This window comes from Calypte anna, chromosome 15, assembly GCF_003957555.1.
Source record: "Calypte anna isolate BGI_N300 chromosome 15, bCalAnn1_v1.p, whole genome shotgun sequence".
In the NCBI taxonomy this organism is placed as follows: Eukaryota; Metazoa; Chordata; class Aves; order Apodiformes; family Trochilidae; genus Calypte; species Calypte anna.
The window spans coordinates 1,041,493-1,066,003 of record NC_044261.1 but is presented as its reverse complement, the minus strand read 5'-3'; the positions used below and the strand labels follow the sequence as shown (position 1 = coordinate 1,066,003).

Genomic DNA, 24,511 nt, shown 5'->3' with positions numbered 1-24,511 from the left:
CCCCGCGCCGCCATGTTGGCTGCTGGCAGAAGGGCGGCAGTCAGACCCAGCCGCGCCGCGACCGACATCTTTGTTGCGGGCAGGCGCCCGCCCTAACGCAAGCAAGCGGCGCTCTGCTTCACAGAAGCGTTGCGGTTGTTGAGGGAAAGCACAAAGAGCTCCCGCAAGGGGCTGCGCCAGCCTGCTCGCTGCTCTCTCTCTGACAGGATCAGGTCTGTCAGCGCGGGCTGGCGGAAGAGGCTTCTCAGCATCGCTCCCTGCCCTCACCCAACATGGCGGCTGCAGGGCGGGCGGGCGAAACCAACGCTCCCCAAGGGGGGTGCAGCCAGCGCTGAGCGCCGCGTCCCCCCCAGCACCACCTTGCTGCCCCCCCCGTCCCACAGAGAGCGATGGGACAGCCGGCGGGAGGGACGCTCCATCTGCCCGCCCACGGGGGGGGGGCAGAGTGGGCGGGGAGCGGGCACTTCCTTTTTCCGTGGGCTCGCCGGTGGCTCCAGGCTGAGGGGGGACAAGGGGGAACCCCCCCTCCTTCTTCCTCCTCGTGGTTTGTCCCAGCCGCTGCTCTGGAGATAGGGGAGGGGAGAGCGGGGGCTGTGGGGCTGGGGAGACCCCCGGGAGTGGGGGGGATGAGGGGAGCAGGAGGGCTCTAGGGGTGTGTGGAGCTGCGGGTGGGGTGAGGAGAAGAGGAGGAGACCCCTTCCCCCTCAGGTGGGTGGGATTGGGGGGGCGGCAGGAGCAGGTGAGGCCTTCAGGAGTGGGGGGCTGAGGGGACCCCCGGGGTGTGGGGCTGTGGGGGGCTGAGGAGCAGGGGACCCCCAGGAGGGGGAGGCTGGGAGGGCTGAGGAGCCTCAGGCTGGGGGGGCTGAGGGGAGCGGGAGGCCCCCAGGTGTGTGGGGGCTGAGGAACTCAGGAGCTGGGGTGTCCTCAGGTGTGTGGGGGCTGAGGAACTCAGGAGCTGGGGGTGCCCAGGTGTGTGGAGTTGCATGGGGCAGCCCTAAAAGCGGGGTGAGGGGTTCGTAGGGGGTTGTCCCCCCCATCCCCTGGGGCAGGTGGGTGCTAGGAGAGAGGAGGAGGTGAAGAGCTCGGGGTTGGAGTGATCTGGGGGTCTCCAGAGCGAAGAGGAGGGGTGCAGTGAGGGTGGGCACCCTGCTTCCCTGCTCTGCAGGTGTGTGGCATGATGAGTTCCCCTGGCAGGGCCAGCACTGCCTTTCCCCTCCACGTCCTGGTCTGGAATAATGATTACAGGAGGCTGGACGAGGAGCTGCAGGACAAGGTAACCGGGACACCAGGGTAAAGGAGGGGCTGGTGGCCCTGGCAGAGCTTGTGCCATGGTTCAGGGCTGGGTGCCCCCTGCTTTAATGCCTTTTTTAATGGGACTGCCACGTCTTGTTTGCTGGGCTTGGGGGATTGCTGCTCTTCTTTTGCTTTACCTATTTGTTTGTGGTTGTGGGAGTGATGTAAGAAGGTGTAGGAATACACTTTTTGTTAGGTAAGGTATTAAATATTGACTTATCTCTACAGTTGTGCTTGGAGTGAGTGCAGCTTGCAGAAGAGCTCCATAGAAAGTATTAGAGTAGGCATTGAAACACATCAGGAAGAGCAGATATGATGTTAATTTTTTTTTTCCTCTGCCAGAAAAGCAATAAATACTGCTTACCTTAATGGAAAGTCAACACACAGCAAAGGTGGCTGCTGCTGCTGAAGATTAAACCAGCCTCCAGCTTGCTGAGGACCAGCAGTTCTTAACAGCTTTGCTGCTGGCCAAGACTGTGGGTGCAGCATTTTTATACTGCTGGAATGTTTTCAGCCTTTCTGGTGGAAGAGAAAAAAACCCCAACAGAACAAAAATAAAAGAGGGGAGGAAAAAAAAAAAAAGGATCATTGTGTAGAGCTGAAAAATACAAAGCTGCTCCTTCTCTGGGATGGCCAAGCAAGAAATTGTAGTGATGTAAGGAGACAGCCTGAAAGGCTGGAGCAGCAAATATCTGTCGTGCTGAGATGCTCTGTAAAAGCTGGGGCATTCCCTGGCGTGGAGTGCAGTTTGCAGAGGCAGAGCATATTAATTACCTTACACCTGATTAAGGAAATTATACCTGACACCACAAGTGTATGAGCCAAAGGTCAGCTGTGCCACCTCCTGACTAGTGGTTATCATCTGCAATCCTAACAAAACACCCCAATTTACTAATGCCTGCTCAGAGCATGCTCCTTGCCCTGCTCTTCAGGAGAATCTTTGGAATGCAGTTACTTTTTTTTTTAAAATCTAAACCAATTTACTCCTTAACAAAGTCCCCAATCTCACTGGCAGGTTTTGCTGTGTATTTATTGCTGTTTCAATAAAACAGCCTCACCTCTGAACGTTTGTCACTAAATGAGGATCCTTCTGCTGCTCCTCAGCCTGAGGGGCTGCTGCTGACCCCCCCCAGAGTGTTCTGTGCCCCCAGGAGATGAGCAGCCTGCTCAGGTGGAACAGCTCTGCCTCCTGCTCCCTTTATCTGCTTTCCAGTAGCCTCTTTTATCAAAGTGTTCCAAAGATTTGTTTCCTCCTGCTTCCTTGGGCTGAGCTTCCTGCTGTTGGAGGGGATCAGGAGGCACCCCAGCTGCACTTGGTGTGGCAGTGGATGGGCAGGGTGTGTGGTTGGCACCTCCAGGTTCAGTTTTGAGACCTTTACCTCTGAGTGCAGCAGGCACTGGAGCTGCAGGAAGTGGGGAAGCAAATCAGTCAGTGTTTCACCACAGAGGTGAAAAGAGAATGCTTTAAAATGAAGCTTTCCCTGCTCTGTGTGTGATCTTTCCTGTGTAATGCTGTCAGATAACCATGTTAACTTGCATAATAACTTTCCTTTCTTATTCTGCTATTGACTTTCCCCTTTTCCTTTAGTTATAGATGCTCTTCTGTTTCAAATCTCTAAGCTAATAGTGAAAAATATGTAAGGTATGAGTATGTTGTGCTTGCATGTTTTGGGTATTTATGCCTGTGTAGTTCTTTTAATTTATTTTTTAATCTAGTGACTTGTATGAAACGCTGTCACCCTCCATTGTGCTGTGTGTGTCAAATGGATGCTTTGTGAAATACCATTTGCTTCTATGCTTTCTAAAAGCAAAACTGGTGTTGTTTGCCCTGTTACTCCTTTTCTTTTCTCATTTCTCCCACCCCAACCCTTGTTCTGTTGTAAAAATATTACACCCTCTGCTGGGCTCAGGCTGTTAACTGTGGTGCAGTGCACACAGGCTCCTGCCTGCTGCTCAGAGACCCCTTCTGAAGGGGAAATAATTACAGGAGAAGAAATGAGAAGCATCAGGAAGAGCTCAGGGGTGTCCTCCAGTGATACCAGTTCTGAGCATTTGGGTTTCATGGGCCCCGTTCTGCTTCGCTCTTGAGTTCAGCGGGGAAGCAAAGGCTGCACTGTACAGAGTGCACCACAGGCTGAGCCCTGGGAACACCTAGGGAATATTGACTCCTGGATTACTGCTGCCAAGTCTTGTTTGATTAAACCCTTCCCAGTGTGCTGTGGGCAGCAGTGTTTGCCAGGACAGCTTCAGCAGGGTTGTTCTCTTGGGTACTCAACAGGATGTGGATCAGCGCGATCCCCGAGGCCGGACCCTGCTGCACCTTGCTGTCTCCTTGGGGTATCTGGAATCTGCCAAGGTTCTGCTCCAGCACAAGGCAGATGTGACAAAAGAGAATGCCCAGGGATGGACAGGTAAGGATAACTTGGAAGCTGTGTGTTGTTTTCCAGTTGCAGGCGTTGTGTTTGGGCTGTGTGTTGCACTGGGAGGGCAGGCAGGAACTTGTGCCTGGGTTTCTTGCAGTGTTACACGAGGCTGTCAGTACAGGAGACCCAGAGATGGTACAAATGATCCTGCAGCATCGGGACTACCAGCAGGCCTCCATGACCCTCGGGGGAGTTCCTGAACTGCTCCAAAAGATTAATGAGGTAATTACTGAGTTCAGACCTCTTACTCTAGACTGTAACTCTCGTTGGAGGAGTTCAAGCTCAATAAACTGGAATCAGCTGGGCAGTCATGTTCTGTGTGTCAGCTTCTGAGTCCCACAGTCCTGTGGGAGATGGAGGCTTTTTCCCTCAACTTCCCTTTGAAACCCTTACTCATGAACTCCAGCATTAGAGGCTGAGTCGTGAAGGTGTTAATAAAATCATCAATGGCTGGGCCTTGGTTTTTGTTTGCTGGTTTCATTTCTAGAATGTTAATTTGTCATATCTCAATTTCTTTTTTTCTTCTCCTTTATCTAAAATGTTCATGAGCAATGCTGTACTGAGCATTAGGTTAAAACTCTTCATGAAGTATTCATAAAGTATTTTCCTTTTCCAGACTCCTGACTTTTATGTGGAAATGAAATGGGAGTTCACCAGCTGGGGTAGGAATCTTGATTGTTGTCACCTCCTCTAGGCTGCAGACCTAGACTTGCTTATGTACAAATGCCACAACAGATTTGCAGAGAAATATCAGCTCTCCACAATACTTACCTTTTCACCTCTCACAAACCTCTTGTATTTTTGTTGCATGGTTATTCTTTGTTTCCTGTTTATTTGGTTGCTTTGTTTGGGTTTTTTGGTTGATCAGGGTTTTTTTTTAATGGAGACTTCAGTCATTTTAGAATTGCTGAAGACTTTTCTGGGGTTTTGTTTGCTGACTTCTGGCTATCAATTATTAAGACAGTGATAGATGTCTCATATACAGCTGCACAGGCTGCTTGGGAGGTATCTGCTTTTCTCTTAAGGGAGTCAGCACTGGGCTTCTGACTTAACTTGCCAAGCAGCTAAACTGCTGGGGGTTTATGCCATTTCATGTCTTTTAGCCTGAAATAATGTCTTTTCCTTCTCGTGTTCATCTTTAATTTAAAGTTGATGGATTTTATGCCTAAGCTGATTGTTCCTAAAACTAAAGAGGATCAGCATCTCACCTCCTCTGGAATTATGAGCAATCCTTTAGCAGGATCATTCATCAATAGAAAAAGGGAGGAGAGGGCATAGGAAGACTTCTGGATGGCTGAAATTATGTATTTTGATACCTAAATAACCAAATCTGGTTTTCATGTGATTACTCCTGTATTACAAAACAACAAACCAAAATAAATCTCAACAAACTAAAGAGAAGAAATTTGATTCAGTTTTGAACCAAGTAATCATTTAGGCTGAATAAAAAAAAAATAAAAATCAATTCCATCATTATTATTTTAATTGCAATTTGTTTGTATGTTTGTATGGTTTTGGGTTTCTTATTCTGAAAACAATTTTATTCTTAATTATTGCCAAGCAGCTAAACTGCTGGGGGTTTATGCCATTTCATGTCTTTTAGCCTGAAATAATGTCTTTTCCTTTTTGTGTTCATCTCTAATTTAAAGTTGATGGATTTTATGCCTAAGCTGATTGTTCCTAAAACTAAAGAGGATCAGCTTCTCACCTCCTCTGGAATTATGAGCAATCCTTCAGCAGGGATATAGCTTCTGCTTGAGCTCAGGCTTCCTGTGGGCTTCATCTCCTGACTATTTTGTATTTTTCTCCTTCCCAGTCCCCCTGGTTTCCAGGGTCTGTCCAAGCGACGTCTGCCGCATCTGGAAAAGCGGTGCCAAGCTGCGTGTGGACATCACCCTGCTGGGCTTTGAGAACATGAGCTGGGAGAGAGGAAGGAGAAGCTTAATTTTCAAGGGGGAAGGTAAATATTTCAGGATGTCTCCACCACTGATCACCAAATCCTCTGTCAGTCCAGAAGAAAAGCCCCAGTGTTGCTCAAAAGGACCTGTTGAGCCTGAGCACTGAGTTCTAAAGTTTTATACTATGTTTTGTGAGTGATTCTCTTAGAGATCCTGGTTTGTGGTTTAACATAATGGCTTCGTTTCTTTCCTCCCAGCAAACCTCAAGTCAAAACTTGGTAATGAAAAATTTTACCTCAGTCTTTTGCTTGCTTTTTCCTACCCTCCAAATAAAAAATAATTTTAGGTATTACTCCAAGTTTGATCTCAGCTGAGTGCAAAATACTTTGACTTAGCACCTGCCCTGATCTGCTCCACAGTGTGTTGTGTTTCACTCTGGAACACTGTTGCTAAGGTTTTTAGATTGAGATTTCCCATTTCCCCCAGACACTGGAGGCTGGGCAGAGCTGATTGAGATCAATCACGATGAGAAGTTTGTTACAACAGAACGTTTTGAGCTTTCCCAGCACATGGAGCATTTGACACTGGAGTCTATGACACCCAAAAGGAAGGATGTGGAGAGACGCCTCACCTCCCCAATTATTAACACGTGCCTTGACACCAAAAACATTGCTTTTGAAAGGTAAGACACAGAGTTTCTCATGAAAGCTTCTAGGGCTAGATCTGAAATGACTTTAGACTTCACATTCCATTGGATAAATTTGGCTCCATCAGCTTGAGACTGGTGCTTGGCAAAATGTTCCCAGTTGAAAGAACTTTGACTTGCAGGAAGCTTCTGGTTGAGCACTAATTAGAGCAGTGTTAATGTCTGATTACGAGTTTGCATTTCACCCAAATCCATGTGGATTTGGGTGCTGAAAGTATTGGACAGGAGCTTGCATCTGGCAGCTCAGTGGGTCTGATCTCACAGAAATACTTTAAATAAAAATACCTGTATATTGTTTCTTTCCACAAACACACATTTGTCCTCCTTGTTTCTGACACTGTTTATCCAAGTGTGTCTCAGCTTGGTACAAACAATGCTTTTTATGGAGATCCTTTTAGAGTCAAGACAAAATAATTCAGCAAGTTCTTGGGCTGTCCTCCTCTGTGGCTCAGGGATCCACAGCTTCATCTAAAATCTCTGAGCCTTTCCACTTTGGCTGTGGGCTGGATAAGTTCATAAACCCCAGCAGGACTGCCCAGCCCTCTTGTGGGATGTGTGTGAGGACAGGTAGACCTGTGCTTTTGTCTGGGGTTAATAACCAAACAACCTATGCAATGCTTAAAATCAATTTTGGATGAAAATGGAATGGGGATTGTGTAGCAAATCCAGTTTATAGACACTTTGTCCACTTTTTGTCAGGTCCACTTCTGGATTCTGGGTATGGAGGACAGAAAAAGCAGAAGGTGTAAATGGTTATGAAGCAAAGGTAAAGCCCATCCTGGATAATTAATAGCTAACTGAAGTCTGATTGTGTCATGCCTCAATTTCCTGAATACTTTGGGTCCCAAACTTCCCATTAAGAGCTTTATTGTCTTGCCAGCAGGAGTGAGGAACTGCCAAGCTTGTTGGAGAGATGGTGCCTGAATGCAGGACTGTCAGGAAGGGCTTTGGGGGAGGAGTAAGATCAAAGCATTTCAGGATAAGAGGGGCAAAAGTTTTAGCATAGCTGCTAGAGTTCCCATCCAAAAGCTGGGGTTGAGCTAATCCTTGAATATTGTCATTTCTTTCACTCCTTAAAAATCAAGGAACTGACTGGTGAAGTGCCTGGAGCATTGTCTGTGAGCAGTATTGCAAGGAAGTAACATCCTCCTGCTGCCATGAGTTGCCTCAGGAATTCACATAATAAAAGGCTGCTGGTACATGAAAGACCCTGAGCTTGCTCATGAGTCATACAGGTGCTTAGGTTTGCTCCATGTGACACTGTTTGTCTTCCATTTTACTTCAGTGAAACATTTTTGAAGACAGCTTTACAGCCTGACTGTTTGAGGGATTTCAGAATCACAAGAAGTAACATTCTTGAATCATAGGTTTCTGTTTCTCCCAGGTTTTGGACTGTAAGTTTTGTAGTTTCACTTACCTGAAGAGTAAATGCTGAATTGCTTGTAGATCTACATTTATATGAAAGTTTTCTTGTCAGGCTGCAGGAGTGTTCAGGTGGAAGTTGGGGTTCATTGGTGTTCCTGCAGAAGTCAAGGATCACTGAATTTCATTTTTAAGCTGTTTAGAAACAGTGTTTATCTGACTTTCCTTCTCTGTCCTTACAATCCCTGCCCAGGTGGGGATTCTTCCCAGCAAGCTTGGCATTGCCTCTCTGGTTTCCAGGTTGGTTTAGTCAGGTACAAAAGGATATTTAAGAGTAAATCTGCTTTCCAGGAGCTTGGTTAGAAGGAGGGTGATTTCTGTTGCCATCCAAGGCAATGACCAAATTCCTTTGCTGTTCTTTGGGCACAGGATGCTTGTCAGATTACTGCTGTCTGGAGGGTGATTTTGCAGGGTTTCTGGGTTTATCAGCTTGCCCAGCAGGTGGCATGGAGGAGCCTTAGGAGAGGTCAGGAACAGATTATGTAGGATTTCCATTGTACCAAAGCAACTGGAAAAACCAAAATGCAGCATTTGCTGCTGATCACCAGTATGTTAAAGATTAAGTTCTGTATCAATGAGAGGCAGAAGCAGCCTGCTTCATTTTGTCTTTAGATTTGTGTACCTGGTGTTTGGGCAGAGAGAACTTTATTTGTTGTTTGTTTCACCTGGGAAGCTTTTTGTCCTTTGACTTTTTTTTTTTTTTTAATATTTTTTTTTTAAGGTATACATGGCAAACAATGTGAATGTGGTCACAAGAATCCGAACAGAACATCTGACAGAAGAGGAGAAGAAAAGATATAAAGGTGGTTTTCCTATGGGATAGAATCTTTTGGCCCTGTGCAGTGGCAGAAGAACTGGGTGTATGGACAAGGGAAATACTTGTCATTGTCCTGCTTTATTTACACAAACTGTGTCTGAAGTAGCTCATTACTTGACTGCTAACCTGTAAATGAACCAGGATTTATCCTAGGTGTATCTAGAGGAATTGTGAACAGATTATTTCACTTGGAACTAGCAGTCTTGCCTGTTAGTATGGTGTGGAGAGAAATTTCACTGTGAATTAATAGTAATAGATTTTTTTTTGGTTTTTTCCTCCTCCTTTTATCTGAAGCTGACAGGAACCCCCTGGAATCATTTCTGGGTACAGTGGAACATGAGTATGGTGCTCAGGTGAGTGAATAAAGGATTGGGAGCCCAGAAATGCTGTAGCTTGTGTCTGTGTCTTTCTAGCATTAAAGTAGCTAAATAAGTTTTTCTGTCTCTGAAATGCTTTGAGATTTTTACCCTCATAGAAAGCAAGCTACACTGGTGTGCTTGTGTTTGTGGATCTGTGGCTCTGTGTCACTGATGTCTAAATTAAAGAATGAGTTATTTCACATGAGGTAACTTAGAGGTTCCTTATAGTAGCCACTGTCTGTTCTGTACTTTGTGGGGTTTTTCTCTTTTTCTTTTTCCTTACAGAGTACAACCAAGACAACAGAGTATGCAGCAAGCAACAATCCTACTGCTATTACTCTGGAGGAATACTTTGACCCAGAATTTGATTTGAAAGGTAGAGACATAGGAAGACCAAAAGAAGTCACCATTCGAACACAGAAGTGAGAAATAAGATTTTAACTATTTTTAGTTTGTCTCTGCTTCACCTAATCTCTGGAAATCACTTTTAGGAATATCCAGTGTAGTTTTCCCCCAGTTTTCAAAATTAAACAAAAAGAGAGCTCTTGAAGTATTCAGCTCTAGTCTGATTCTTCTTCTAGTAAGTTGAAGAAAAGATTTGGACTAATGCTGTGACTCCTCAGGAACCTCCTGTGTTTTGCCTTTGATCTGACCAGGGTTTTTTTGAGCAATAACTGTTGTGACTCTTTGAAATGTGTAGAGCAGGTGACAATGCTGTGTGTTTTGCTTGGTATCTGTTCCTAAACTGTAAACTTAGGATGCTTTTATGCAACTTTCTCTGTAAGATTTAAAGCCAGCCTGTGGATGAGTGAAGAGTTCCCCTTGTCTCTGATGGAACAAGTGACTCCAATCATTGATCTGATGGCCAGAACCAGTGCACACTTTGCCAGGCTTAGGGATTTCATCACTCTGGAATTTCCACCAGGATTTCCTGTCAAAATTGGTAATTAGCAATTTTTATTGTAGCATCTTCTTAATTTCCATTCTCTCTAATGCTTGTGCTGCTTGTATTTACAACATGTTAGTTTGGGGCTCCTCATCTCCTGGTAGCTAGAACTGAGAACCCAGGTGGATGCTGTCTGGGACCTCTGGGGTCATTCAGTCCAAATTCTGAGTTAGTAGCACAGAAGTTTAAGACCCTGTCATTTCAGTAAGAATGAGGTGTTGCTAAGCCCCTTTTCTCTGAGCTTCAGTGCTGTAGATTTGGCAAATCTTATTATTAAAAAAAAAAGATTCAGAGAGAGCATGAGCATGACTAAGGATAACTTCTTGGTGAAGTGAGTCACTGCACACTGTCACTGTGGGGCTTGTGGAGCTGTTCAATAAACATGGAACCTACACATGGTTGGTGTAGGTGTGGAGGTCAATGAGAGTTCTCCTTCTGACAGAAATCCTCCATCCTTCCTTACAGAAATCCCTTTGTTTTATCCTTCCTTACAGAAATCCCTTTGTTTCACGTGCTGAATGCCCGAATTACATTTGAAAATGTCAATGGCTGCAGGACAGCTGACAAAACATCACCACAGATGGCTGGAGGGGCACAGGATGATTCAGGTAAGGAGTGGAAAGGTGCAGCCCTCACATCTTCCTACGTTCCTGCCAGTGGATTGCACAGAGCAGAGAGAAGGAAACATTTGGAGGTGAGAGGAAGCTGCAGTGCATCACAGATGATCTGGGAGTGTGGTACTGATCATACTGCCCCACTCTGCCCCTCCCTCGTCTGTCAGACTGCATCAGCTGAGTTCTAGCAAGCTGCCCCAAGTATTCTGAGGTCTAAATCTGATGTTAGCTTCTGCTGTGGGGAGTGGAGTAACAAATTGCTGCCAGCAACAGCTCAGCCTGCATGCTCATTCAGAAGAGAGCAGATGATGTTCAAGTAGGATGCTCATGACTGCACACACCCAGGGATGCTCTGTCCTGTGAGCTGTTGCAGAACTGTTTGTTAGGGATTGTGGCATTTACCTGTGGCAGCATTTTATTTTTTTCTTATGGTTTTGTCAGAGTTCAGCTGCTCTCCTGCACACTGGATTTGTTTGTAGGGCTTGTTAGCATCCTAAAGCCTGCCTTCTGTCTTGCTGCTGTGCTTGTTTACCACACAAGTCTTTCAAAGCCTGTTGGTGTATTTAGCCAGGTGGTTTGTCTGAATTTCTGGAGTTAATCATGCCTAAACATCAGAATATTTAAAGTCACACCTTAAAAACTACACTGTGTTGTGTTTCTAACTGTATTTGGCTTCTGCAGGTGCTAATTTTGAGGTTGATCAGTCAGTGTTTGAAATCCCCAAGTCTTACCACGTCCAGGATGATGGCAGAAACATCCACGTGCAGGATGAAGATAATGAGATCATGCAGTTTGCTATTCAGCAGAGTTTGCTGGAATCTGGTGGAAATAAAGTGAGTGTGCTGGAATCTGTGCAGTGCCAGCTGGGAGCTTTGACAAGGACTGGGCAGCAAGAGCTGCATCTCTGTGTTAAATCAATATAGGGCCCCTTTTCCTAAGAAAGAAATTCTTCTGAATTTTTCTCAGAAGAGAAAAACCCAGTCATGTATCTCAAAGAGGAAATAAGATTTGGGAGTTGCTGTTTGGTGAGGTGCCCTGCAGCTCTGTTAACTGCTGAGGAACTCTCTGTCTTTCCCTGTTTCTAGGATATGGGGGTGCATTCCAATGGAGCAGTTGCATATTCCCAGGACTTCAATATACAGTATCAGAGGTAATTAATTATTCTTCATGTCAGGCCTTGCAGTGACAGAGCAAAAATATTTCCAACAGTAGCTGCAAATTTCTGGTGTGTGTAGGCAGCTGATGTACAGAACTCAAAGTTCTTTTCTTGTGTTGCTTTTAACTTTTCCAAGAGGCAGGGATTCCCAACTGGGCCTCCCTGGTTCATACAGTCCAGCTCAGCTGGGGGACTGGTCTGAGCACATAACTGATTCTTTTTTACCCAACAAATAAACCCAATTCCTTCTGTTCTGCTTTTACAACTGTGAATTTGGTCCCTCTGGGTGGAAGGTTTGTTTATTAAGGTGCTGCACGTTTCAGGGTAGCTCTTCTTGCTTCTCAAATCATTAGGTAACCCTCTGAAGCTCAGCAACATGGAATTAATGGTCCCTTGGGAATATCCTCTTGGATCTGTGGGGCCTTCATTCAGTTCAGTGCCAAGAAATCTTTGTGCAGAGAGGGAACTGCATCCTCCTGGCTCTGCCACCCGGGGGGAGATGGTGTGAGAATGCTTTTAGAAGCACGTGGGAAATGTAACTGTCCATATGAATGAAAGATTGTGAGGAGCCTTCAAAGCACAGCTTTTTTTGGAGGAATTGTATGGGTGTTAAAACAACCTCTCTCTTCTGAACACTGCTTCCTGCCCTCTGGGGAGAGATTCCCAGGCTCACAGTCAGGAAGCAGTCACTAGGAAGGAGCAGCACAGGGAATGCAGGTGGGTTCTGTCACTCTCACTACCTGAAGCTCTCTTTCTCTCCCTCAGGGCACTGCAGGAGAGCTTTCTAACAAGCTCAGGTAGCTCACCCTGCATCACCCTTAGAGAACCTTCCAGTTTTGAGAAGGATTTGCAGCTGGCCATGGAGCTGTCTGTCCGGGAGCAGGAGGAGCGGGAGAAGCAGCGGCGGGCAGAGGAAGATGCAGAGCTTCAGCAGGTTCTGCAGCTTTCCCTGGTGGAAAAATAACTCCTCAGCCACCTCCTGAAATAAGGATGACCCAATCTGCATCAAACTGAAGGCTTTCAGAGCTGTCAGTCTCAAGACCACTCCTGGATTGCTTAGGTAAACATTTCACCTGCCTTCTAAGTTGGCACCACAAGCTCCAGAAAGCTGATTTATTTTTGTTTGAGGGGGTTTCAGATCATGGGACTCTGCATTTGGCTCCCCAGCCACACAGTCTTAGCTTGGAAGGGTTAGTTTTTACCTAAGTGTATTTATTGAAGAGCAGATAGAAGTTTTGCTTTGCATCAGGATATGGGATTGCAGGAAAGCTTGGAAACCTGATTTATGGGGAGGGGAGCTGCATTACTTACCAAAGAAATACTCATCTGCTTCATCATTTCTGAATAATTCCAAGCCATTGTCTGTTTCTTCCAGATGTTAGATGGAAGAGTATCTGTATGCACATAGCCCATTCACAGACTAGTTCTTCATGCTGACAGGTGCTTTCTGTTAGTTTTGCTTATATGTTATTATCTCTTTTCTCTAGTTACTGAGATTTTATCACATGCTCCTGCTTAAGAGGGATAATTTTATACTTGAACAGCTAATCCAAGCTCAAGATTAAACCTAATGCTTTCTGAAAAAGGACAAAACAAGTAGCCAGTAAAATTTTAGCTCCTAAAATGGGACCATCTGTCCAGTACAATAGCAGTTTCTGCAGTGATTCCAAACCAGCTAGTTCCCAGAGTCTGAGGGCAGCAAGAAATCCAGTGGCAGATACAGGTGCTTCTTGAGATCACTTGGTGTGTGTGCATGAGTGTGTTCCTGTTGTGTGGGTGCTAAGTTAAAACAGGAAACAAGATTCAGGTGGGATTTTGTTGTATACATATTGGAAGATAAGTTTTAATTCTGTTATCTGAAAGGGAAACGTGTGTTGCTTTTTAAAGTTCAAGTGCTCATCCTTCATGTGAATACATATATTTTTTTATTCTGAATATTTTTATTGATTTTAAAACAAGCCAGTAGGACTACACTCATTTAGAAAAACGGTATGGTAGGAATTCACAAGTAGGTTTTAACCAGCTTTCCTCAGGTCTTTTCATCATACAGTATATTTGTAGCTGTTTTACCTGCACTTCTGTCAGCATTTACAGTATTTACACTGTGACTCTCAAGTGCACTCCACAAGTACACAATGTACATCCACAGGAAAGCCTTACAGTAGCTAAATGTGAGCAATATTCCTTGTTCTGGCTGGCAGAAGTGTGCAGAACCAATGGTACACACAGTCTGATCTTGCTGACTTAATCCTGCACTTGTTCCTTGGGCAAAACAGGGTGGTTCTGTGTGACCAGCTATTAACCAGGATGAAATCCCTATAAAATGGACTTGGTCATAACCAGTGAAATGGTTGGTAACTTGGAACCCTATTTTAAACCAATAATCCATTGTTTTACATAGCAAATGATTAAAATTCCTTCAGTGTACACTAAAACTGGTCTGGCCTCACCCTTGTTGTTAAATGATGGAGTTTGCAGTCCTGAGGTGGTGTTGGCAGGGATGTCCTGCAGGGGGGCAGGGGCATCTGTTGGGATTGCATCTTCCTTTGAAAAGGGGATTACTGTGACTTTCACAGCTGCAAAACAGGGACTAAGCCCAGCACTGAGCTCTTGAGGAAGTTGTGAGATGAAACTGTGTTGGTTTTTTTTCCTGCAGTGGAAATAAAGAGTGCTGTTGCCTTTCTTAAACCCTCTGGCTGGGACATTGCTTTGTTTCTGGTAAGCATTTCAAAGGTTACAAGGGGAAATACTTCTTTTTCCAAGTAGATTTATTCTCTGCTTTTGATGTAAATATGGAGCTATTTCAGTTCAAGTTTTGTTATGCTGCTGCTTGGAAAAAAACCCCATTTTTTCCTGTGATAGTCATCACTCCCTCTGAACTAGAAGGCTTTGCTGCTTGACTTAAACCTGAGCTTCCATCTCACAACAATAATTAAGGAAGTGCTGAAGTTGGAGATCCTCCTGATGCAGCTCTGGCTGACTTCTGGCTCAGCTGCTGTAGCAACTTCACCTGTCAATGCCTGTTGGTAACTGCTCTACCTGTGCAGGACCAGCTTTCACCTTCAGGTTACTGTTTATAGCTCTTGCTAACAAACATCCAAACATCTTCTTGCAAAGGGTGGAGAACTGGGAGGTGATGAGGGTGGGGAGGGAACTGCTCATCCCTTGGCACAGCTGCTGAGTTAACAGCAAACAGAACATTTCATGAATAAAGAAAAGGTTGTTTACTGAGCTTTTTATTTGTACAAAGAGACAAAGCAGGGAGTGGAGAATGAATGCAAACAAGAATGCTGCTCCCAGGAACTCAGAGCTGTAGCTGCAAGCTGCATCATCCACCCCCCAACAGCACACAGCTACAGGCCAACTTTTACAGCAGATGAAGGACTGAGAAAAATCAGTGATTCAGGACTTGGTGAGGAAAAGAAAAAAAGAGATCAGAAAGCAACAGAACAAGTGTTACCTTGCCTCCTCACTAGATCTGCTCTGGGTCAGATCTGCTCTGTCACTTCATGAACAGCAGCAAAGAAAATCCCAGGTTGCAACAAGAGTGGTCAGTGCCCATTGAAACAAACTGAACAGAAAACATCAGCACAATTCCTCTGGAACTTTTAATATCCTAAATAAATTATCAGCCAAAATACCCTGATGTTAAACACCAAACACTCAATAAGCAAAATCCAGTTACTGCTCATAGCAGTGCAAAACAAAATAGCAGCATTCATATGTAAGTGGGAGTTCAGTGTAAACACTTCAATTTGTTACTGAAAATGCTCAGAACAGCTCTGGCTGGAGCAGCTGCCTGGCTTGCAGCCTTCTGGAGGCTCCTGTGTCTCAGGAGCACAAATCCTCCTGCAAGGAGATGATGTTCAGCAGGAGCTGGAACCCTTCACCCCAGTCCAGAAGGGTCTCAGCGTGGCTGCTGGGGAATATTTAGCCAAGAATTAAAGCAAACGAGGCTGGGAAGGAGAATCCTGTCCCTGCACAGCCACACACACCCTGCTCCTGCTTTAGCAGCTTTTGCCTCTGGATTCTTTCTGAAGGCTGTGCTGCAAGCCCTCCAGGCTCAGCCCTCAAGCAAGGGATTTCCTCAGCAAGTACAGAACACCCGCGGGGTGCTGCTCTGCCAGCCCGGGATGCTCTCAGCACAGCTCGGGGGAAGCTGCGGGGGTGCTGAGCCTGCCCAAGCTCCCCCGCATCAGGAGCCAGTTCCAGGAGGGCTGGGGTGCGATTTCCAGCCCCCGGCTACGCTGTCACGGGAAGCGATGTCGCGATAGAGCCACGCGATGCTGCCGAGGCGAGGGACCGGTGATGCTGCGGGGGTCACGGGACGGTGTCGCGACATCCCTTGTCGCTGGCAGGAGAGGTGACGAGAGAACCGGGAGCCGCTGGCGTTGTTTCCCCAGGCCGCTACCGCCGCCGGAGCGGTTTGTAGACGCAGATGGCCATGAGGATGATGGCGAGCAGCAGGGCGCTGAGGATGCTGCCCAGCAGCACTGCGGGAGGACGAAGGGTTAGGACCTCAATGCACACCCCCCCGCCCCGGGCACCCCCCAAAATGAGCTTAATGAAAAACAACAAAACCCCCCTGTGCAACCCACCCCTTCCCGCCGCTCCTTACCCGGGTTCTGTTTCTGCAGCACAGCGTAGGGCCGGCTGCGCTCGCCCGGGGCCAGCAGAGCCAGCAGGGCCAGTGCCCAGCCCCGCACCACCTCCAGCCCCATCACTGCGCCCCGCACCCAGCCCCAGGGACCGGGCGGTACCGGCCTTTGTGTCCCGGCCCGGCCCTTCCTCTTCCTGCCGCCCCGCCCCGACGGGCCCAGAACCGCCTTCCGGGGCACCGGCACCGGCTTTCCGGGGGCACCGGAGGGAGCCGAGCGGCACCGGCACCGGCACCGGCACCGGCACCGGCACGGGCTGTGCTCTTCCCTCCGCGTCGCGCTTCCTCCGGGGGAGCCGCGGGAGCCCCCGCACAGCCCTGTGCATCCCCACCAGCCCCGTGACCCCCCCCAGCCCCACGACCCCCCCGGCCCAATGACCCACCCGGCCCCCTATGTCCCAGCTCCATGTGCCCCTTCTCATCCCCCTGTGTGTCCCCCAGCCCCCTTGTGTCCCCCAGCCCCATGCCCACCCCCAGCTCTCGGCTGTGCTCCCCTGCTCTGCATCGCCCCACTGAAGAGCAGGAGCCTCTGGGAGGGGACAGGGAGGGGAGCATCACACCAGACCCCCCTGAGACACCACCGGGAGCTGCTGCTCTGCCCCTGCCGTGGTGTCCGTGGGTGCTGGGCAGTGCTTGACAGCCAAATAACTGCTGAGAACTGGGGAGGTGGCGTTGGAGGTGACATTATTGGTAGGTGGTGACAGAGGCAGGTGGCTGGGTCACACCAGTGCCAGGGCTGCTTCACTCTGACCCTAATACTTGGTTTTAAAATGAGGTATATTAAGTTTTTTTCCTCTTCAAAGGCCACCACTTCTACAGCTGATCCTCCTGTGAGCCAAGGGGACACAGGATTCCTCTCCCAGCCTTTTGCTCTTCAGAACAGACCGAGGTACTTGTGTGTCAGGAGAGCAGCAGCCCCCCCACCTCCCCCAGCCCAGCCCAGCCCAGCCCAGCCCAGCCCAGCCAGCTCCAGCTCCTCTGTTCTCCTAACAATTGACACCAGCTTTATTTTCCAGGGCACAGCTAAAGACACTGCTGGCACTGAGCAGGTTTGCACAGCAAAAGGGCTACAGGATGGGGGCCATGGACACTGTGTCTGCCTGGGGGGCCCGTGTGGTTTTCTCCGGCTGAATGCAGAGGGCGAGGCGCTGGAGGCAGAGAAAAAAAGGCATTGGGTTTCTTTCCTGCACCAAGGAACCCACGAGCAGGGCTGCTGGCCCTGAGATGCCAAACCCGGCCCTGAGATGCCAAACCCAACCCTGAGATGCCAAACCCAGCCCTGAGGTGTTGGAGCCACCCCTTCCAGGATCAATCCTGCCGTGGGACAGACTGCAGCAGGCAGGAGGTGCCCCAAAAATGGGCTGAGGGGTGACAGCTGGGGCAAGTCCCCTCCCTTCAGGGCTGTGGTTTTGAAGCCCTGCTGCCTCCTGGCCCAGCAAAAATCACCTCACAAAATGTGATTTAAAAAGAATTCTCCAGCTGGGATTTAGCTGCCACATGAAGAAGACGCTGAGGAGGCATCAACCATCTGTCCAGCTCCTGTCCTGAGTGGGGGTCCCAGCCTGCCCCCTAGACCACCCACCCTGCTACTCACCTGCTTGAGAGACCCTGGTGTCCAGACGAGCCTGTACACCATGTAGAAGGGGATGCAGATGAAGGAGGATGCTCCGATGAGGTACCCCACAGAGATGCTCCACTCGGGATACTGGTAGTCGAAGAGTGCCAGGGGTGGCTGGTCCAGGAGGGAGCTGATGACTATGAACTGCAAGGAGGGGAGCAGGGCTGGTCAGGGAAGGGTGCTGAGGGGCCAGCCTGTGGTGGGACATCCCATTATGTGCAGCACAGAGCTGTGGCAGGGCTGTAAAACCCCATGCAGCCAGAAGAGCTCTTCCAGGAGGGCTGGGCATCTCCTTCCTAACTGGGAAGGGCCATCGTGGGTGTGGGCTGGGAGGTCTATGTCTAACAAACCCCATGGAGAAGGCAGCCTGCAAAGGCTGCACGTCCCCGTGCTGAAATGAAATCATTTGCAGGCTGCTTTGATTATAACACTTCTGTTAATAACCTGGGCAAAGCGCTTAGAGCCGTAATTAATCCTCACAAGGGCTCTCCTGCAGATCTGGAGAGCTCAGACCCCGCTGCCTCCCGCAGCCTTTGAAGTGCATTTCAAAGGGGACAGATCCAGCCCAGCTCTGGACCCTGGTCCACAGTCCTGGCAGCTTGGTCACACAGTGGCACTGAGAGGGGAGCACCCAGGAGCATGGGTGCCCATGGAGCAGCTCCCCTGCGGGGTGTGCAGCCACAACCTGCTCTTTATTTCAGGGTGTAGGTACTCACTGCTAGCAAGGCAGGGCTGATGGCAGCCCAGCACACCTTCCAGAAGAGCCCTGGGGTGAAGCCCAGCATGGCTTTCACATCGTGGGAGAAGCGCTGAATCCCTGTGGAGGGGAGAGCTGTCACGGCCACGGGGAACCACAGAGGACATGGGTACCAAGGGGGTGTTCTCTGCATCTGTTTCTTACCATAAAACCAGGAGACGGCGATTGTCTCCAGCAGCACCACAGCCAGGATGGAGCAGCCAGCACCAAACTCCTCTAGCAGCTTCACCACGTAGGCTCCCCCCTGGAACAGCCCAAGGGAAGGTGGCTGCAGCCCCCGTGGGGTGCCCAGCAGGTCTGGCAGAGCAGGCTGGCTGGGGAAAGGAGGTGTGTGGGGTGGGGATGTGGTACTCACATAGGTGAGGGTGCTGAGGGAGCCCAGGAAACAAACGGAGATGAGGCCAAGGACAAAGAGCTCCCGGCGCCCGGCCAGGACCTGGGGGTACTCGTCCATCACAGCTGTGATCACAGCCTCCAAACCCCCAAACTGCAAAGGAAGTAGGGATGTGGTCTGGAGAAACAAGAGGTGGGGACAGTCCTCCAAAAACCCTGCTCCCCCCATGGCTCTCTCAGCCCCTGAGCAGAGTGGGGACATCACATCCTGTCCCTTCCCCCTGTCCCCACGCTTGGGGGGCTCAGGAGAGCAGCTCTCCCTCCCCGTGCCATGGCTCCCCTTGTCCCCCCATTACTCCCTGTGGGACACAGCCATCTCCAGTCCCCCACTGGTGACACAGCCCCTGGCCAATACTGTCTCCCATTCCTTACCGTGCTGTCCAGCCCCAACGTGATCATCATCAGGAAGAATATGATGGCAAAGAAGGTGGATCCCACCATGTTGGCAATCGCTTCAGGGTAGGTGATAAAAAGGAGGCTGGGCCCTAGGAGGGGACAAGGGGTTTGTTCCCTGGTGGCTCTGGCACAGCCCTGGTTGCTGGCAGTTTTGGGAACACAGGTGGAGAAGATGCCCCAAAGGCAGAGCAGCCCGGCACGGTGGGGCCAGGATGGGGCAGTTGCACTGGGGGAGGCAAACCTTTATCTCTGGCCACATCCTCCACCTCCACACCTCTCATCTCGGCCATGTAGCCCAGCACGGTGAAGATGACAAAGCCCGAGAGGAAGCTGGTGAGGCAGTTCACTGTGCTGGTGAGAAGAGCATCCCTGGGAGGCAGACAGCAGAGAGGTGAGTCCTGCAGCAGGACCTCCGTCCCCCCCCCGACGGCTCCCTCTTCCAGCCAAAGCCATCAGAAAAATGGGGAAAAGCTTCCCAGCCCGTGGCAGGGGGTGCAGGAGGTGCGGGGCTGTGGCCCCGGGGCAGCCCCCGTGGGTGCAGAGCTCACCGGTAGCAGTTGTTGTGGAAATGGTTGTAACTGGCCAGAGCAAGGAGGACACCGAACCCAGGGCCCAGGGAGAAGAAAATCTGTGCAGCAGCATCGACCCAAACCTGGCAGGAGAAGGGAGAGGCAGTCTGGAGATCGGTCGGGAGGTCCCCAGGGGCTGGGATGAGGCTGATGTCCAGCCCATGGTGTGTCCATCCCACGCTGTGCCCACCCCACGTCCCAGGGATGGGTTCTTGCTGCCAAACCTCTCCTGGTCCTGCTCATTCTCCCCAGGAGACATCCCGGGAGCTGCCACGGGATGGAGGGGGCTCGGTACCACCCTGAGGTCCCGCAGCAGCAGAATTTGGTAATTCTGAAGTATTTTGCTCCCCCCCCGTGCCCGAAGGGGACAGAAAGGCGAAGGGAGTCCTGAGCCCCCCGTGCCCGCTGCTGCCCGGGCAGGGTCAGCGTTCCCAGCTCTGCCCCGGTTACCTCGGATGAGAATTCCCCAGTGCCGGCCGGTGATTGCCCCGCACCCACTGTCAGGGCAGAGCAGGAACAGAACCCGGCGGCAATGAGATGGGTGACTCAGTTCTACATTTACACTTCCAAGAGCCTGCCCGCGGCCTCTCGTTTCTGTAGGAACAAGGTCTGGCAGGGATGGGGGGTGTCTGGGTGCTGCCATCCCCAGGGCCAGCGTGTCCCACCCCGGACTCACCGCGGTGCTCAGGAGCTTGCCCCAGTCTGGGCGCAGGTAGAAGATGACTCCTCTCCAAGCACCGGGCAGGGTGGCCCCTCGGACCAGCAGGACAAGGAGGACAAGGTAGGGCAGCGTGGCTGTCACCCAGACCACCTGGAGAGAGGTGGCTGTCACCGGGTGGTACCAGCGAGCTGCTCCACCAAGAACCCAAACCACCCCACACAGCCCAAAGGTGCCCGGGGTGACCCAGGGGGAGGGATATGAGGAGGAAGAGGAGGAGGAGGCAATCTCCTGTGTTTAAGCAGCCAGGTGGGCTGCAAGACACCCCCAGGACTTGATCCTTCCTGCCTGGCCCCAGCCTTGGAGGATCCTCTGTGTCGAGGTATGAGCCCTGCTGTGCCCATCCCATCTGTGTCTGGGCAGGGCTGACATCAGGGCCCTCTTTCTTACCTTCCCAGAGGTTTTCACCCCTTTCCACAGGCTGAAGTAGACGATGGTGAAGATGAGGAAGAGGCAGAGGAGCAGCTGCCAGCGGATCCCCCCCACGTCGTACAGACCCCTGGACTTTTGGATCTCCAGGACCTTCCTCCTGTGGGTAGGGACCCGGGGAGGGCATCTCAGGCTGGCACTGTGGCTGTGCTCAGCCTCTCCCCTGGAGCACTGGCCATGGTGGCCACGGGCTCCCCACAGACTGTATCATACCTGCTCCCAGGCACCCCAACCCCAAGTGTCTGCAGGGGATGTGCCCCAGCTCAAACACATCACCCGTGTGCATGCACTTACGTGTAAAACTCCTCGGCGGGGGACCTGGAGAAGTTGGTCCAGGTGACATTGTTGCCCCCAAAGTAGTTGGTGCAGTTGGGTGTGTTCCAGGGGTTGTCACAGCTGGCCCAGGGCAACGTCCCCGAGAAGGAGGAGTAGAAATAATAGAGAGCCCAGGCAATGATGGTGTTGTAGTAAAAGGAGACGTAGAGACCAATGATGCAAATGGCAAAACCAGTGCCTGCGGGGAGAAGGGGTCAGAGTCAGGAGCCTCTGCTGGTCCAGCCCTCTCCCTGTCCCCAAAATGTGGCTGTGGGGACCTGCAGAGCCCTGGTCCCCAACTCTTTACCTTTAAAGATGGGGCAGATGTGCTGCCAGATGGGGATGGCACCCGTCCTGTGGAACTGCCCCAGGGCCAGCTCCATGTAGAAGAGGGGCACTCCTCCAAAAACAGCCATCAGTGTGTAGGGGATGAGAAAGGCTCCTAGGGGGTGAGGAACAGAGTGGAGGTGACCACCACAGCTAGCACAGCTGGAGGACTGTCACCAGCACCCCTGTCAGCACGGGGGAGCAGGGATGGGGATGTTGGATGTGTGTTTGTCAAATGCTTTGTAAATTATCTGCTCATGGATGTGAGGCCCCTGCTCGGTGCCCAGCTCCTCAGGATGCTGTGTCCCAGCCCTCGTCAGGGAGGGATCATTGGACAGGATGATGCAAAGGGCAACAAAACCCATTTTGGGGCACAGAGGCTCCAAGCACCTCTCAGCTCTGGAAGAGTTTTGCAGAAAATCCCAGTGAATATCTGCATTCCCCCCCAGAGACAAATAATTAATGCTGTAATCTGCATTATTCATAACAATGTCAGCTGCACCAGGGCTACGTTTCTACCCCATGGATGTTCTGGAAGTGAAGCTGCTCCTCGGAACAGCCCTGTTGGGATTAGTTAATTTAACCCCCACGGCTCCTCTCTCCACCTGCTCCATCCTCAGCCCCTCAAGGGTTTCTGTCCCAGGAACACCCAGGTGATGGGGGAGGCCACCAGCATCTCCCTGCTCTGCCAGGATCGTGGTTTTCCTTTCCCAGAGCTGCTGCTGGAGCAGTGGTGGGGTGAGGAACCACAGCAACGAAGTGGCTGAAGTTGGCTCCCATGGGAGGAAATCACGAGTAGCTGAGCTTCAGTGTGGGCACCTGGGACCCACATTTTAGCCTTGAGTATGGTACTAATTACCTCCCTCTCATTTTCCCAAGCAGTTGAGGATGTGAGCCCCGTGACGTTATCCCAGTGCCGACTTTGGCAATTAAATCCACTCTGCTTTTCCAAACAGCACAAAATTTTCATTCCCCGTTTTAATTTCCATGCAAGTGTTTTTTTTTTAATTTTTTTTTTTCCCCACCCTAATCTATTTAAAGCAATTTATTTCAATGTCATTTACTCAAGGTTTTTTTTCCTTTTGTATCTTAACTTCCTGTTGATCCCCCTGAGCTCCTGATGCTGGGCACCTGGGGCTGCTCCATGGGTTGGGGTCTGCAGAGGGCAGCTGGGACTTTTGTGAGGGTTATTTTAAACCATGACCCCTCGGAAAGGGTTGATTTCACAAAGCCACAAGATCTGAAAAGGTTCAACCCTCCCACACCAAATTTGCAGGTTCTTAATCCTTTGATGCCCTCTGGACCACACCAGATTCCTCTCTGTGATCCCAGAGCTGCTCATGCACCTCTAAGTATGCTGGGGAAGGAGGGGATGACACTGAGGAGGAGGGGATGGAGAAGGGGTTTGGATGAAGAAAGACACAAAACAGAAAAGGGACAGATGTCAGGAGAAGTTGGGTCAGGGGCTTCAACTGCCCTGTCTGAGGAGAGCAGGTAAAGACAAAGGAGGAAAAGAAACAGGGAGTTTTTTCAGCATCAGGAAGATGAAAAACAGATTTTTTTGTTTTTTTTTTTTTTTGGTCCAAGAGCCTGAAATAATCCCAGTGATGTCCTTACCCCCTCCGTTCTGGTAGCAGATGTATGGGAACCTCCAGACGTTGCCCAAGTCGACAGCAAATCCGACGACAGAGAGGAGGAAATCCAGTTTTTTGCTCCATTTGTCCCTGGGGTGAGTTTGGGGCCCTGGGGAGCCTGGGCTGGGGGCCAGGCAGGGCTGCTCTGCCATCCTGCCACCCCGGCAAATCCTGCAGGATTCAGGCTGAGTAACTTGGGGCCGGGAAGGATTTTGCTGTTGCTGATGACAGATCCGAGGAGGGGAGGGTCAGGCTGAGCTTCCCCACCTCCCGCTGGAAACCCACAGCACCGGAGCAGCCGGCGGAGAAACCCATCCTCGGATCAAAGGCAGGAGGGGGAGAGAAGCTTTCTGAGCAGGAAACCCTCAACCCCCAGCTTTGGAAACAGCCTCAGCTCCTGGCATTGAGACTGAGCTCATCCCCTGGGGTTGGGACCAACCTCATTCCCCAGGTTTGGGACCAACCTCATCCCCCGGGTTTGGGACCAACCTCACTGCCCTGTTGCTTCCCCCTCTGCTCTTGGGGACTGCATTTTGGGGTTGAGGTGGAGCTGGTGAAGCAAATCCATGTTTGCACTCAGAGGTGATGCTTCTGCATCCTGACAAACAGTCTTTTCCTTCTCCTTGGTGTGTTTTGCAGCAACTGCTCTGTGACTGATGGCACCGGCCCCACCAAAGGACTCACCTGCTTCTTCTTGCAAGGGAAATTCAGTGGAGCAACTGGGACCTGGAAATGTCCCCTGACCACTCAGCTGTGCTTGCTGTGAGCCCACCAGAACCCCGTGGGCTGGGGGCAGCACTGGGTGCTGCCGGAGTTGGGTTCACTTGCCCAGTTTGAGCCATCCCACCTGTGCTCCTGGACTTGCAGGGTCTTTCTGATGCCCAGGGATGCAAGTTGTGGCAAATAAACCCCTTTTCATTTCACTTTAAAAAGTGAAATGACTTTTGCAGCTCAGATGCAGCCCGGGAGGGGATGGCAGCACCCTGCAAGCCATCTCTCCCTTCAGTCTGACAGTTCAACAGCAAGTTTTACTGCCCAGGAGCTGTGCCTGTGGAGCCTTCCAG

The 24,511-nt window shown here is 50.2% G+C and overlaps 3 protein-coding genes across 5 annotated transcripts; 1 reads left to right on the top strand and 2 right to left on the bottom strand.

The window, feature by feature from the left end:
* Positions 1-471: 471 nt before the first annotated feature.
* Positions 472-14,239, top strand: ANKRD13A (ankyrin repeat domain 13A). 3 transcript variants are annotated; one of them, XM_030460886.1, is made up of 16 exons: positions 472-544; positions 1,166-1,273; positions 3,572-3,704; positions 3,814-3,938; positions 4,333-4,378; positions 5,533-5,676; positions 6,101-6,296; positions 7,020-7,086; positions 8,464-8,545; positions 8,854-8,912; positions 9,204-9,340; positions 9,704-9,861; positions 10,359-10,472; positions 11,160-11,311; positions 11,564-11,628; positions 12,400-14,239. In XM_030460886.1, exons 2-16 carry the CDS (start codon positions 1,175-1,177, stop codon positions 12,596-12,598), a joined length of 1,776 nt encoding a protein of 591 aa, XP_030316746.1. In that variant the 5' UTR covers positions 472-544; positions 1,166-1,174; the 3' UTR covers positions 12,599-14,239. The 3 variants fall into 3 exon arrangements, with proteins under 3 accessions (XP_030316746.1, XP_030316747.1, XP_030316748.1); XM_030460887.1 differs by having other exon boundaries at positions 480-544; positions 1,195-1,273; XM_030460888.1 differs by lacking the exon at positions 1,166-1,273 and having other exon boundaries at positions 524-544.
* A 589-nt stretch (positions 14,240-14,828) lies between these two features.
* Positions 14,829-16,617, bottom strand: LOC115599221 (myosin heavy chain IB-like). The gene is made up of 2 exons (XM_030460669.1): positions 16,253-16,617; positions 14,829-16,127 (listed from the first exon to the last, which is right to left on the bottom strand). Exons 1-2 carry the CDS (start codon positions 16,615-16,617, stop codon positions 15,830-15,832), a joined length of 663 nt encoding a protein of 220 aa, XP_030316529.1. The 3' UTR covers positions 14,829-15,829.
* Positions 16,618-17,287: 670 nt separating this feature from the next.
* Positions 17,288-23,599, bottom strand: LOC103529246 (sodium-dependent serotonin transporter). The gene is made up of 13 exons (XM_008494671.2): positions 23,431-23,599; positions 21,794-21,928; positions 21,466-21,685; positions 21,133-21,271; positions 20,701-20,835; positions 20,004-20,107; positions 19,697-19,824; positions 19,432-19,544; positions 19,022-19,153; positions 18,811-18,910; positions 18,626-18,726; positions 17,886-18,053; positions 17,288-17,439 (listed from the first exon to the last, which is right to left on the bottom strand). Exons 1-13 carry the CDS (start codon positions 23,597-23,599, stop codon positions 17,359-17,361), a joined length of 1,725 nt encoding a protein of 574 aa, XP_008492893.1. The 3' UTR covers positions 17,288-17,358.
* Positions 23,600-24,511: the final 912 nt, after the last annotated feature.

Excerpts from the sequence above, each read along its gene's own strand:
- LOC103529246 (XM_008494671.2), bottom strand. The coding sequence starts at position 23,599 with ATGGCAGAGCAGCCCTGCCTGGCCCCCAGCCCAGGCTCCCCAGGGCCC. Across the intron at positions 18,054-18,625 it reads TCAGCCCTGCCTTGCTAGCA|TTCATAGTCATCAGCTCCCT; the intron begins GTGAGTACCTAC and ends CCCTCCTTGCAG. Across the intron at positions 17,440-17,885 it reads CACCAGGGTCTCTCAAGCAG|CGCCTCGCCCTCTGCATTCA; the intron begins GTGAGTAGCAGG and ends CTCTGCCTCCAG.
- ANKRD13A (XM_030460886.1), top strand. The coding sequence starts at position 1,175 with ATGATGAGTTCCCCTGGCAGGGCCAGCACTGCCTTTCCCCTCCACGTC. Across the intron at positions 1,274-3,571 it reads ACGAGGAGCTGCAGGACAAG|GATGTGGATCAGCGCGATCC; the intron begins GTAACCGGGACA and ends GGTACTCAACAG. Across the intron at positions 3,939-4,332 it reads TGCTCCAAAAGATTAATGAG|ACTCCTGACTTTTATGTGGA; the intron begins GTAATTACTGAG and ends TTCCTTTTCCAG.
- LOC115599221 (XM_030460669.1), bottom strand. The coding sequence starts at position 16,617 with ATGCACAGGGCTGTGCGGGGGCTCCCGCGGCTCCCCCGGAGGAAGCGC. Across the intron at positions 16,128-16,252 it reads GCTGCAGAAACAGAACCCGG|TGCTGCTGGGCAGCATCCTC; the intron begins GTAAGGAGCGGC and ends GTCCTCCCGCAG.